Source organism: Gymnogyps californianus, chromosome Z (assembly GCF_018139145.2).
Source record: "Gymnogyps californianus isolate 813 chromosome Z, ASM1813914v2, whole genome shotgun sequence".
Lineage (NCBI taxonomy): Eukaryota > Metazoa > Chordata > Aves > Accipitriformes > Cathartidae > Gymnogyps > Gymnogyps californianus.
In genome coordinates, this window is record NC_059500.1 from 26,449,832 (window position 1) to 26,464,210 (window position 14,379).

General features: G+C 42.5%; 2 protein-coding genes across 3 annotated transcripts in view; one reads left to right on the forward strand and one right to left on the reverse strand.

The window, feature by feature from the left end:
• The window catches only part of PPIP5K2 (diphosphoinositol pentakisphosphate kinase 2), a 54,341-nt gene extending 53,760 nt beyond the window's left edge, over nucleotides 1–581 (reverse strand). The window contains 1 exon segment of the mRNA XM_050913151.1: nucleotides 538–581. The gene's annotated coding sequence lies outside the window, so the exon portion shown is untranslated.
• A 163-nt stretch (nucleotides 582–744) lies between these two features.
• GIN1 (gypsy retrotransposon integrase 1) lies at nucleotides 745–13,080 on the forward strand. 2 transcript variants are annotated; one of them, XM_050913152.1, is made up of 8 exons: nucleotides 745–799; nucleotides 4,459–4,604; nucleotides 5,498–5,691; nucleotides 6,800–7,105; nucleotides 7,814–8,002; nucleotides 8,095–8,262; nucleotides 8,715–9,003; nucleotides 12,109–13,080. In XM_050913152.1, exons 2-8 carry the CDS (start codon nucleotides 4,466–4,468, stop codon nucleotides 12,405–12,407), a joined length of 1,584 nt encoding a protein of 527 aa, XP_050769109.1. In that variant the 5' UTR covers nucleotides 745–799; nucleotides 4,459–4,465; the 3' UTR covers nucleotides 12,408–13,080. The 2 variants fall into 2 exon arrangements, with proteins under 2 accessions (XP_050769109.1, XP_050769110.1); XM_050913153.1 differs by lacking the exon at nucleotides 745–799 and adding an exon at nucleotides 1,185–1,198.
• Nucleotides 13,081–14,379: the final 1,299 nt, after the last annotated feature.

Below are 14,379 nucleotides of genomic sequence, written 5' to 3' on the forward strand. Positions count from 1 at the left end.
CCAGAGGAGGAAGCTGCCCGCGGACCCGACTCCGCTTCTCACAGGACCTCCCGCTCGCTGCGGAGCCGGCCAGAACCGCGGCCGCCGCAGGCACCGCGGCTGCCGCCCTTCCGCCGCGGCCCATCCCACCGCCCCGATCCCGCCGAGCCCCGCGGCGCCGCCGACACCGCCCGGCGGAGCCCAGGCGACAGCCCCCGGCGCGGCTGGCCCCGGGCGCCGCCCCGCCGCCCGCTACCAGCGGAGCTGCTGCACCAGGGCGGGAATGGGCGCCGGCTCCTCGTGAGGGGCGGGCGGGAGCGCAGGGCGCGCGGGACAGCGGCAACCGCCGCCGGTCCCCAGGCCGCAGCTCGATGGGGCGACTCGCCCCGCCGCAATCCGCCGCCGCCGCCCCCCCCCCCCGCCCCGCCCCGTCTAAAAGGAGGGCGCGGCCGGCAGGTCGATCCAGAATCCGGCACCCTTCGCATCCCCCGGGGCGGCTAGGGGCTGCCGGAGGGGAAGGAGGGGGCCTCGGGCAGCACCGGGGAGAAACCGCCTCACCTGCACCTGGCGCCGCCGCGCGTGGCGCCGCCTGCGCCCCCGCGTCCCATTGAGGAGGCGCGGCCGCCGCCTGCCACCGCGCGGGCCGCCCCGCCCCGCCCCCCGGCGGCGGCCCGCCCCCACTCTCCCTCCCGCCACTTCCGGGGGCGCCACATAAGTCTCGGGGCGCAAGGGCCGTCGTTGCGGTTAGCTGGTCGGGAAGAGGCCAAGTCAGTGGGCCGCGGCCCCCGGGCAGGCCGTGCTGATACCTCTGCTGGAGCAGGTGCGTGCCCAGGTCCCGGCGGCTCTCCGCGGCGCCCGGCGTGCCAACGAGCTCGTCCGCGGAGCCGAGAGGAGGGGGTGGGGATCGACGGCGGGGAGGGGGGGGGGGGGGAAGGAAAAAGATCGCGTCGACGTCGCTTCGCGCATGCGTGAGGCTTGCCGCGCTGCCTTGCGCGCCGGGTAGCGGCGTCTCGGGACTACCGCTCCCAGCGTGCTCTGCGTGGGCAGGGGTGTGGCGGCCGGCCGCCCCGGGCCGGCGCGTTACATGCTGGGGGCCGTAGTCTTGGCGGCGGGCGGGAACAGGGCTTGGGCGCGGCCTTGGCGCTGTGGCGTCGCCGCGCCGGAGGATGCTGAGGGCGGGCGGGCGGCCCTCCTTCCCTGGAGGAAGCGCTTCTGGGAGGTACGGCTGACGCTACCGCGGGCGATAAGCCTTCGGCTTAGTGTACCTACCCTCTCGGCTCCACTGGCCCCTGCCCCGGCCCTCTGCCTGTCCTGCGGGGGCCACGTCTGCTCGCCTCTCCTGTCCTCGTGTGGCAGCTGCAGTAAACGATAAAGGGGTATTTGTGAGGCGGCGGTCAGGGGTTAGGGCAGTGGTTTAATTTACTTGCCTGCACCTCTGACGTGGCACTGTTGCCATCTGCAGTGCAGCTTCCATCCTGACCGAGGCGTGCATGTGGTCTAATGGTGCGAACGGCCTGTTAGATGGTGTGAACTTGAAGGTGGAGATACCTAAGAAATGAGCGTATTCTGAAATGGCAGGGGTCTCTGTCAAAAGTGGCTCAGGCTTGCAAAAGCCAGGGAGGGATGTAGGCAAGTGTGTCCGTCTTATTTACAGGTTCCTGGAAGCACTTTGGTTGGAAAAGATGTATTCAAGGCTCCATGGGGAATTCCTGCTTCTGGTAGGAACTGCAGACAGACGTAGGGGAAGTACTTGAAAGCTGGACTAAAAAAAACAGTTTTGTAGTTAGGATTGTAATTGTATGGGGGGAAAAAATGGGCATTAAAAAGTAAAATAGTTAAGTGTTAGCAGGTATGACTGTTTTGGCTAAGACCCTACAGCAAAAACAGCCCTGGTTGTATGGACGTTTCATTCTGTTTGCCGAAATACTTTTCCTTGGCTGTAAAGCGGTGTATTCTTTTCCAGCTTGAAAGGTATTAAGAATTGATTACTGATTGTAAAAGTCAAAGACTTTTACAGACTATATGATACGTTATGAATATTGAGAGAGATAGCATATGAATTATCTAAAGTAATATGGTTTATTCTAATAACAAAACCAGAAGATTTTCTAACTTGTTATTTTCCCTTTGTTTTTTTTTAAGATGAGGCCAAACAAAGTAAATTAGGTATTGGGGAAGAAAAATGAGTAGGGACATAGGAAACTAAATATCCAGGAAGGAAGCTCATTTGATGTTGTGCTTTTAGGCAGCAATCCAGCAGACTATTGAAGCACTTAACAGTTTGCTGGATCAGGATCCTACTAAATACATTAAATATATATGGATACTACATAATGGATTCTTTCTTCATTGGCTTATGTACACTCTTCCAAACTTTTATAGTAGAAACTGCCACTGCAGCAATGAGGTTAGAATTTCTGTTTAGCTGAAGTATAAGCTGTGGTCCTGCTCAGATGTATCTTATTGCTGTGCAACTTCATTTTGTTAGAATCAATAACCATGTACTACATGGAGAATGTTCACTGTTTCAGGCAAGAGTTTCACAAGCAAAAAGTAATGGAAGAATAAAGATTGTTCTGGACATCTTTTCTTGCCATGTGTGAAAGTCTGCGTCAAGCCAAAATGGTGCATCATCCCAGTGGTTAAGTGATAAATCATACCGGGCTAGTTTTGACTTCCAGCCATGCTTGGGTAACTGCAGGACTGGCCTTCAGAAGAGCCCTGAATGAAGCTTGAATGCATGCCCCTGGCAGATAGAATATTTTAGTTGCTCTTCACCAGTACTCTTTTACTGTCAGAAATGCTAGTTAATTGACTTCTTTAAAACAGAAACATGACTTTTATCATGGTAGCTTCACCTTCTTTCAGCTTTAGTTATCCAACTTAGCACAAACCAAAGCAACCAACTGAGTTGCTATCAGATGTAAATTTACAAGAAACTGCTGTGCCAGCCAAGATCACTAGAAACAGTACTCTGTTCTGGCTCCACTCCTTCGCTGCTCTGAAACACCCTCTTTCCTTGCAGACAGGATTGTAGTGGTGAAAAGTTTATCTGTGCTAGTTCTCTCAGGTATGAGAATTTTACTTTAAAACACTAATCTTTTATGACAAGAGGCTTCGCTATTTTTGAAAGCCAGCTCTAAGTTGTGCAAAATGAAGTATTCAGTGGGGCAAAGGTCTTGTCCCTGTTTGAATGTGAAGTTCCTGGCATGCATTTGACATTGATAACACAATAATGTTTAGCCCAGCTGTGTATGTAGAATATGATATTCTATAAATAACATACAGCATTTTATTTTCTGGGAGGAATGGAGTATATAAAAGCAGGCATAATCACTCTTTAGAGCTCTTCATGTCCTTCCCATCCCCAGTATAATAAAGGTAGGTGAGAATCTATAAATTGAAAAATAAACATCCTGACTTACACATTTGGCTTTCAAATAGCATCACTGTATAATGAGATAACATGGATTCCAGAGTGACTGGATACTGTCACTTCACCATAATTATGTGCCACTTAGCAGATATGGCAGACAAACTGGTTACTCTTTTTAGCAGGCTATGTGTTTTCACATTGTCTAGTCTTGGGAGACTGGCAGGATAAGGAAGAAATTTGCTTAATGCTGTGGATAACCAGCATTCATTAAGAAATTATGACATGGCAGACCCCAAGCCTGGTCCTGCTCTTGTAGACATCAATTAGAGCAGGATCAAACTGCTGTTCCATCTAATCTTCATTGCTGCTGGAGCAGATTTGAAAAAAAAAAAAAATCACTGAAATCACATGGAGCCTGCATGAATATTGCTGCCTGTGAATATTTCTGCTTGTCATTAATTGCTAATTATTTTGATGCTATTCTTGCTAGACCCAAACCTTTCCTGTACCAATGACGCATTTTACTAATGACACTGTAGTTTATTAATGTGATCTGGGAAGTCAGCCCATGTCAGGGAATGAATTGTTACCTTACATGCAGAGTCTGGTTTGGGACTTCAGAATCTAATTGTCAGATGAATTAATGAACAAAATTAATTTCTGTCAGTTTTTGTCTGGGGATTTTTTTTCCTATTTGTCTATGTGGTTTTTTTCCGACTAGAGTGGCTCTTTGGACACATCTGTTCTCCAGCACACCTGCATTTGAGAGCTATCCAAATGTTTAAGAATGAGAAGAGCAATTTCTTTGGTCTCATTTTTCCCTCCTGTCCAATGAATATAGTGGAGTCTCCATTGTTTGGAAGTTTTAAAATACAGGTTGATAAAAACAACTTTGCATAGAACAAAATTAGCGTGTCAAGCAGTGTTCCTTATTGCTTAAGTTGATAGCATGGGGATATCAAGAGCAGTGCAGTGGATGGTGTAACATCCTCTTAGATGCTACATTATCAGGATACCTCTGAACTACAAAGAAACCAGTAAAAACTGAATATGTGCTCCTCTGACAGTTGCTCCATCTAACAAATACTGTGCATTTTGTTCAGGTTAGCAATGGTCCGTAGTGGAAAAAATGGTGGGCTCCACCTGAAGCAGATCGCATACTACAAGCGAACAGGGGAGTATCATCCCACAACGTTATCAAGTGAAAGAAGTGGAATCAGGAGAGCAGCCAAAAAATTTGTTTTCGAAGGTAAAAATATTCTCTCAAACTACTCTGAAAATAGATTTTTAGGTGAACATTTGCTGTTACAGGAAAAAAAAGTGGGATCTTGCTCTGCAGCATACTGTGATTTTAATATACATTCTCTAAGAAACAAACACTCTGCTTAACCCTTGTTAATATATAACAGGATGTTTACAGAAACAGAAACTCAATCTGCTTTAGTCCTTTCCAGGAGGGATTTCCATATCTATCTAAAAGCCAAACCTTGTTCTAGATACTGTGAAAATACATAGCCATTGCAGTCCATAATTCAAAGGACTACAAAAAGGGAAATCCAGATCTGCAGCTGTAGACAAGGAGTGCTCAGTCCGATCTGAAGGATGCTGTGTGTGGCTGGGTAGAAGTGCAAGTATGGGTTTGCCATCTGTCACCTTAGAGCCTCCCGGCCTTCCCAGCTTTATTGCATCCCTGTGAGGAGGTATTTGAGCCTTTGTAGTCTGCTGTGCTCTCTCAGTCCCATCAGACCTGCCAAGTCTATGTAGAGAGAAGGCAGGGAGGAGTTAAAGCTGCGAATTGCAATGTCTGGTTGCTGGCAGGCAGACAATAAGTCTCATAACATGTCCTGCCTCCCCTTCCCACCCCTGCCATTAGCTTGTGTTTCAGTCAGACTTCCTGTGGGAACGTTGTATGCATTCTGACTTGCCCTTGTAATGCCTCATGTCCAGATTAATAAACATAGGTGAACAACTGGCTCTTTGGAGAAAATAATTAAAGTATTTGTAAATAAAAAGCTACATTTACACAGAAGTGAATTGAAGTTGATTTAATAAATTCTGCACCGAATCATGCCCGGTAGTTTAGTAAACTAAACAAAAGACAAAGCACTTGCATATAATTTGCTGGTACTTTTCTTCTTTCAGAAAATAAATTGTTCTATGTTGGAAAAGACAGAAAACAAATGCGCCTGGTAATTGTTTCAGATGAAGAGAAGAAAAAGGTGCTTGAGAAATGCCATGAAAATGCTGCTGGTACTCATCATGGCATATCAAGGACACTGACTTTAGTGGAATCTAATTACTACTGGACCTCTGTAACAAATGATGTCAAGCAGTGGGTATGGTCTCATAGCTGCGGGGTATTTTTTAATGTAGTCTGTTACAAACGTTTTGTAATCATATGACTTTGATACGGCAAGCACCCATACTGCTTCATGATGAGGAAACGTAAGCTTACAATCAAACCGTAAATGATCTTCTTGGCAAAGCGTAGTGTTTCCTTTTTTCTTTTACTACTGACCACTGTATTTGTTTGCATATTGCTGTGTGTTACCCAGTGGTGGGGAGCCATACTGCCTTTAAGTATGCAGGGCACATCTGATCTTTGAGAGGGATTTCTCTTGCAAGGATTCTTATATATCTTTGTTAGGATGCAGTGTACCCTCCCAAGGATATGTGGCCAGAGTGACTGCTGGCAGATAAGAATACAGAAGTGGTGCCTTACAATTAGGTGTGTTCAGGAAATAGTTAAACAAATCACTGCTTGGGAAAGTTCCTTCTCCTTCAACCAAAGACACATGGACGTGATCCCCAGGCAGAATGTGATCCTCGAGGAAGCTGTATGTAAATGTCCTTTATGGCCAAATTATTGTTGCTATCAGCTTGCTGCATCACCTGAATGCTTTGGGTTCATGCGCAACTGTAACGTGAACTGAAAATGAGTCTTTGCTTTCAATTCAGACTTGGACAAAGGGGCTCTGTCCTGTAGATAAAGCTGATCCATGTTATGCATGGAAGATTATGTATACTGCCGATATTTTTCAGCCACAGCGTACACAGTAGAACCAAAAGGGGAATGATTGGGACTTTCTTTTGATCCCAGCTGCTTCATACTTCCTTTAGTATTTACAGATGGTAATGGATATTAGAATTTATACTGTGGACTTGAAAGAGCACAGTGCTTTCAGGATGGGGAGAGTTCAGCTATGAATTCCTGTACTTGTCCTTCTCCTGGCCTTCACTGTTGTTTGGTTTTGTTTTGTTTTTATGCTGGGGCTGAGAAAGCTAAGGGTAGAAAATGATAAGAGATGATGAAATGAATTTGTTTTGCATTGCCTGGTCTGACCTAACTTACAGAGGAATAGTGGAGATTTATGATCCTGCTGATTGTCTTAAACCTTCACCATTGCTTTTTATTGATAGCATCTTCCCTGATTTTTGCACTAGGTGTATGCTTGCCGGCATTGCCAAGTGGCAAAGAATACAACCACCACAGCACCCAAAACACACCCTATCAAAGCAGAGGACCCGTGGACAGCAGTCGTTATAGACCTAATGGGACCTTTTAATGTTACCAACAGAAGCCACAAGTACATCATAATTATGACAGATTTGTTTACAAGGTGGACTGTTATCCTGCCGCTGCATGACACTTCAGCAGCTGAAATTGCTAAGGCAATCGGAAATGTGTTTTTCTTATATGGGCCACCTCAAAAAATGCCCATTGATCAAGGGAAGGAGCTTGTTTATCAGGTAAGTATTTACATGGCTCATTTCTTTTTTTTTCCCAAGAAAAAATATATTTCCCCCTGTATTAAATTTGAATTTTAGACCATTCTCGAAAAAAAACCTGTAAATATTTTTTTCTTTAATTAAAAAAAAAAGGGAAAAAAAAGAAGTTAACACATGCAGAAAATGACAAACCAATTATTTGCAATTGTAACATTTTGCAGCGTTTTCCAGGGTATTATTCTTTATCTAAAGAACAAAGCAAAATGATTTCCTGGCAGTCATAGCACAGGTTTTGTCACTCAGTTGAGCTGGCACAAGCTTTCACACTCCAACACGCTGTGTTTCATTCATCCATATTGTCCAGTATAGCAGATAGCTAAGGGTATTTTTGACACTGGCCTATAGTGATTATGAAGAACTCTTCACACTTTGATCCTCTCGGAGATGATGAAATCATGAGACTATGATACGAAGGAAATGGCAAATTGAGTTAGTGGCAGAAATATGTTTAGAAACCACCAATTACTGGCTCCTAAGCCATACTGATTCCTTTAGCTCTCACTCTCTGGGAGTCCCACCCTGGACTGTTTGGTGGGAATATGTATGTAAGACTTTTGCTCAGTCACCATCATACCAACAAAAGGGATGGAAAACTGAGTTTGTTTACTTGAACTGTGATACAGAAGAAGAAAAAAAACCTTCAGTAATTGTGTTCTTTTTCTTTTGAAGATAAATGAAGAACTCTTCGCACTGTTTGGAATGAAACAAATTGTACTATCTTATCCTCAGACAGATGATGTAAATGAAAGAACATGCAAGACAATCAAAGCTTTCCTTAACAAATACTGCACCGACCATCCAAATGATTGGGATGAACATTTGTCTGCTATTGCCTATGCTTTCAATTTGACAAATCTGGTATGTGAAGGTTCTTCCTCTTTTGAAGTCCCCCAAAATATCTGCAAAGCTGTATGCTAAATTTGCTTGCTTTTTGCTCCCCATTTAAATAGGAGCCAGATCAAAACACCCCATATTTCCAAATGTTTAATCGTAACCCACATGTTGTTGAGCCCATGAATGTATGTGTGGAAGGAGAATACAGTATGTTTGCCAAAATATTTGAAGCAACTAAAAAAGCCAGTCAAACACTGGAAGAAGAGAAGACCTCAGATTGCCAGGTAAATGTTAAATATTCAAGTTTTACTAGGAAGAAGACTGAAGATAAAAAAGATGGAAAGGCTTGACATGTAAAGTATAACTAACCTTTTAAAGCAATGTGGGGTTTTGTGTGTGTTTTGGGGTTTTTTTCCCCTTCGCCTGTGATCCCTAGATTCCAGTGTAACAATTCTCATATGTATTTGGAGGGAGTAACCTTAAAAGAGACCTATTGCCAAGAGATTCATATCTGAGTTAGAGGGCTGCATATCTATGGAAGCTGAAAACCATTGCCTATGGTCTATTGATTTATGAAGATAAAATCAATTTCTTCAGAACTGTCCAGCCCTACATATTGTGAATTACACAATCCAAAACGACTTAATGTTATGCTTCTGCATTATTAACCAATGTTATGAAAATACATGATTACTTTTGGAAAAAGAAAATTTTATTCATATGTATCTTTCTGCAGGTGGAGAAAAACACTTCAGATGAACAAAAAATCAGAAACAAAATCACTGTCAAAAGGAAGCCAAAGCAATTAAATACCCTTCGACTTAAAGTTGGTCATGAAGTCCTCAGGCAACGGAAAAACTGGTGGAAAGATGGTCGTTTCCAGTCGGAATGGGTTGGTCCTTGTATTATAGATTATGTCACAGATAATGGCTGTGCAATATTAAGAGATGCCACAGGATCCAGGTTGAAAAGACCCATCAAGATGTCTCACCTCAAGCCATATGTAAGAGGGTCCAGTGAAAAAGGTAGGTATATGTGTGTGTATTTTATATATATGTATATGTACAAAACTTTGGTGGTTTTTTTAACTTTTCTGTTGTGGTGTTAGGTTATCAGAGTAAACAAGTATCATTCACTCACCAGCATGAATTAAACTAACACTGGGTAATAATGTAATACTTGCAGTTTTCAGTAAGGAGAACAGTGAGTGTGAGTGGCTTCAAACCTATGTGGAGCATGGAACAGAGCTAATGAATCATGTTTAAAGTCTGTTTAAAAATAGCTTCCATTAAAGTTGCTTCTAATCTGTGGTTTGGCCCTGTTCATGCTGGCTGGTGAAAACATGCTAGAAGTATAATCAGGCTGAACTGTGTTCAGAGAGCGTTTTCTGACTCTTTCTGTTTTGCTGTAGACAGGATTTGCATTTATTTTACTTGTGCAATGGAATCCTAATTTTTTTATTTTGCTTAGTCTGACTAGTGCAGATGGTACATGTTTAGACTTCTTTTTTTAACAACAAAAGAGTGTCCTCTGAAGCCTTAAAACAGAAAGCCTACATCAGAGAACTGATTTTTGGAGAGTTTATTTTAAATTGTGCTACTGAAGAAGTAAATGTGTTTCTCTGACCAGGGCAAATAAAATTGTCATGCTCTGCTAGTCTAGGACTGCTAGAAATTCCCAAAGACTTGGGTAATGAACCACCACTCTTGCTCTTACACGTTCAGTGTGTCCTTTTGCAATGCTGCTGCGTTAATCAAACAGTGGCAGCTGTTTCTTTTCAGTTGATGCTGTCTTTGAGTCACCGCAGGCATTTTGAGGAAAATCAATACTCAGAGTTTAGAAGACTTCTGTCACAGAACAAGCTGCTTCTTGGTTCAGAGTTCTTGAAAAGTAGAACCCTATTGGCATGTGTGGTTAAGCTTTCGTTCTTGAAAATGCATAAACTGCACTGAGATGGTAATTTCTTCCCATCAGCTGTTGAAGCTTGAGGGATTTGTGAAGCTGAAAGTAATTCTGGAATTTCATGTGAGAAGCTGATATTTATGCCAATTGTCAGTTACAGATTTCATAACCAAGATACAGGTTTCATGTGACATCTCCAGGACACTACTTTTACTGTTGGACGATCATTCTGTGGCTTCCAGTTCCTCATTAAATTGCTGATCAATGACGAGGAAGTCACATGCATGTCAAGCATGCAGATAATCTCCAGCTATTACAATGATTTTGGTAAATTGCGTCACAGTGTAAATAGTTAAATGTAGTTGTCTTTGTAGGATCAGAGCCTAATATATTTACCACTAAATACTGCACAAGCAGTACTTAAACGTAGAGTTTCTTCCCTTTCCCAGGAAGTGACTAAGGAGTAGTTGTCCAACACAGGCAAAAAATTCAATAGATTATGAATACTTATAAATCTTAAAATAATAGACTGATATTCATACATATTTACATTGTGTAGAGAGGTAAACCAGGCTTTGCCAAAATAATTGCTAGCCTTTATCAAACAGACTAACAGCAATCAAGAAGGAGTATTATTTCAGTTGGATAGAGCAGTGAAACCAGGCAGAGAATGACATAGTGAATGACATCTTTTTAATCCATAAAGAAATGTGTGTATTTTTGTAACAAAAGACTTCTCCTTATTAGGAGGGCTGGACTCTTTTATCTGCAACTTATTTATTATTCCTACTGCTGTGGTGTAAATCTGGTGGCTGTCTCACCAGACTTGTGGCATAACCTTAGATGGGAACAAAGCATTTGCAATGTTCTCTGTGAAATAAATGTGAAAAAAGTACATCTTAGGTGAGGATATTTGTGGCCTTGCCTACCAACTTTTTAAGTGTTAAGTGTTTTGCTTACCTTGCTCCAAAACTCTGAAGTATATCTTGTGTGCATCATACTTAAGATGTGTGAATTTGGGAGTTTTAAAGAGGAAAGGCAAAGCCTGAAAATGGAGTGCTCATTTTTATGTAAGGAAAAAAATCTTTTGCAGGTAAGAATTGGCGATCAGAAACAAGGTATTTTTTCATAACCTGTTGTAACACTCTTGGTCTAAAGAGAAATCCTGAGTCAGTGCGTCGATAGAGCCCTTTGTACAGGCATCACAGATTCGCAGTCTGGGTGTACCTGGGTTGCTTGCTACCTGGGTGACTTTACAGCCAGGCAGAGGTTCCAGGACACCTTATGCATACGTACATTTATGTGTCTGAAGCAATGTTTTGTTTTCCTTGTTTGAGTGTAGTTTGGTTTAAATATTAAACTCAAGAGAATGCCTCTGGGTCCAGTGCCCAAATGATTCAGGAATGCAATTAGGCAGATTTAGGACACATCTGAGAAATATGGCCAGAAAAGTGCAGTTTCACCTCCACAGTAGCTCCCACAAAGGTTCCTCTTTGGACATACATCTCACAAAGGGATTTTTAGACCCCTGTATAGAGATACTTGTCTGTTGAATTGCTCTTCTGATTTAACAGAACATATAATTTCACACTAGGATCCTCATGTGAGCAAGAAGATAGGCCCTAACCTCATCTTCCAAACCAGAAGTATTAATGCCATGTTGACAGTTATGCTTCTAGTTTGTCTGGTCAGACTGTTTTCATTTAATTTGAACTCATTTGGAAAAGTCAAACAGTGTAACCATATATCGGACAGAAGAAAAGCTCAACAGTACTATACGGTAGCAATCACCATTGTTGTCTTTAAATTCTATGAAACTGTTTCATTTCTTTTTTTACTTCTTAAAGTCTGTTGTGTTGCATTAAGATTTCCTAGCAAGAGCTTGGAGTAGCCACATTTCTCTCTGTGTGCACAACATAGAAGAATCTTCGTGTCCATTCATTTAAGGTATTAGTTCAGTAGGTGACTATGACAGACATCAAGCTAGTCATTGACCTAGCAAAGAAAAGCTCTTAATGTGGAGCATTGCAACTGTTTTTTGGAAGTAATGAGATGCAGCCAAACATTTGATTTCCTAAGTGAAATTAGGAAATTCACATTATCAGACTGCTGTCACTCAAACATTCTTGTCCTCTTATGGAAATTGTTTTAAAAAGTAAGTTAGCACTTCACTAACATTTTAAGTATGGCTTGAAGGATCTGATTTAATGGCTACTTTTCTTTTACAGACAACCATTACTTTTTACAAGGTGCAGTAGTTGTTGACCATGACTATATTGGCTTATCTGAAAGATCCTATAATCCAAGACAAGACGACTCTGTTGCTGAAGGGGAAATAAATGCCTACACAAGAGATGTCATGTCTGCTGTACAAATGCCACCTGCAGCCTGCAAAGACCAAGAATCAACAGATGGTAAACATCAGTCTGAGCTGACAGAAGATCATTGCATTGAATCAAACGCTGCAAAGCTGGAGCAATGGCCTTCACCTTGTTGGACACTTCAGACCAAGACAGAGGATACTTAAGCGTAGTCTCATGTCACATTTCATTGCCAAACAGTTTGGAACTTCTGGGGCAGACTGAAATGTAATAGCTGCAAATTCCTTAGCCAAATCCAGTTTTCTACTTTATGAATATAAGAGTACTGCAGGTGTCTATTGGTTAATTTGTGTGGGCATTAAGAAGGAATTGCTCTATTACCAAAAACATAGGCACAACCTAGTAAAAGCACATGTTCTACTGCTGTATGACTTTAAGAACGTTGTAGATGTCCAGTGGTTAATCTGTGTGGGTGTTGAGAAGCACTCACTCTGTGACCAAAAGTACAGGCACGACCTAGTAAAAGCACATGTTCTCATCATGCATTTGAATTTCAGATGTTGTTGGTAGAATGACAGTGTGGTTGTACCTTACTGTACATACTTTTTCTCCACTGAGACTCTTTCAGAAAGAGGGTACTGGGAGGCAGTTGAGGATGCTGGCTTAACGGGATGCTCCACTATGCCAGCTCCACAGAGCGCTTGGAGATGAACAAGCTTTGTATTGGCATTGACAAACATACACAAGCTGAGAAGCCCATCTTTCTGTTAGCTGCTGTTACCTCCAAGCCATGCTGTCACCTGAAGAAAGCTGACCTTTACAGTCATCACTCTCTAGTGCAGTCAAGGAAGTAAAGAAAGTGGGCTTGGTGAAATACATTTGTCTTACTTAAAAAAAAAAAAAAAAAAAAAAAAAAAAAAAAGCTAGGAAAACCTGTCAAACTAGTTACAGCAGAAAAAAACCCACATGTAAATATGACATAACCAGTAAGTGTGAACAGGGGCCTTACTTTGATTTAATTTTTTTTCCCCCAGTAATGAGCACTGTGGTCATCCAGTATTTTTTCCCTGGAATAGTAGTTTAAATATAATAATCTGTTTGGATGCTGTGTGCCATGGGCACTGGAGGTTCATGTCATGATAATGATGTGGCAGCTTAAATTGTTCCTATGCTAATTCTTAACAGAGGCCCAGGCTCTTCAAGCCAACCCCTCTTCCTTTGTATATACCTTTGTTCCACTACGATTATTGACTAAAGTGACATCTGCTAGGATGGATTTGTTATATTGTTAGATGCATTGTGTGTGCACGCATGTAATATATGCATATATAGTGCATGCATGCAAAAAAACCCCATTAGTGTCAGGGATAAAATCAGAGAATAAGGGAGCTTTCTGTAAGATTCCCTTCTGCTTTGTTAGGGGCAAAAGAAAACCACTCCCTTTTTTTTTTTTTTTTTTTTTTTACTTTCACTGCTAAGTTCCTTATTTGCACACAGTACAGCAGAGCTGTTTTCTGGGGAAGCTCTGGAGCAACACAACTGCTGTGTACTTGCTCTATTGGAGAGGATGAAAATGCTACGGTGACAGGGGAATGGGAAAACCAGGAAACATTTAACATACTGTGTAATGCTGATCATTCAGGCTTCCTGGTAATTTTGATCTACTGTATTAACAAGCAGGCATTAGTGCCTCTTCAGTGCACCTAAACGGGGCCTTCTCTGCATGTGGGAGGTTCATTGAAATAAAATACAGGGGTTTCAAACTAACGACGTGAAAAACAATGGAAACTGTGAAAAAAACCCACTAGGAAACCTGAGATGTTGCAAGCAGCACACTGCTTGGGGAAGCTCAGAGAAACCCCTTGCATCCTTGCCATAGCAAAGCATTGTTCAGTGTATGCTTGCGACTGCAGTGAGTTGTGACCTGCCTACTTTTGGTTTGTATTTTAACCAACTTGGATAAATACACAATGTCCATCTGTACTCTTTTTCACTGGCACACAGGTTTGATTTATGATAGGACAATAGTAAAAGACTATTTCATAACAGAATTCTTGGAAATTCTGTTTTCTAATAGAGTTTGTGCCCCCTCGTGGCAGGTTGTTTAGAGTGGAGGAATAGAAGGGAGTACAGCATGAAAGAAAAAGTGCAGATTTCGTTATACCTCCCAGCACAGAA

Bases quoted from the DNA above. Each gene is read 5' to 3' on its own strand.
- GIN1 (XM_050913152.1), top strand. From the start codon at position 4,466: ATGGTCCGTAGTGGAAAAAATGGTGGGCTCCACCTGAAGCAGATCGCA. The intron at 5,692-6,799 runs GTATGGTCTCAT...TTTTTGCACTAG, and splicing joins CAAATGATGTCAAGCAGTGG to GTGTATGCTTGCCGGCATTG. The intron at 7,106-7,813 runs GTAAGTATTTAC...TTTCTTTTGAAG, and splicing joins GGAAGGAGCTTGTTTATCAG to ATAAATGAAGAACTCTTCGC.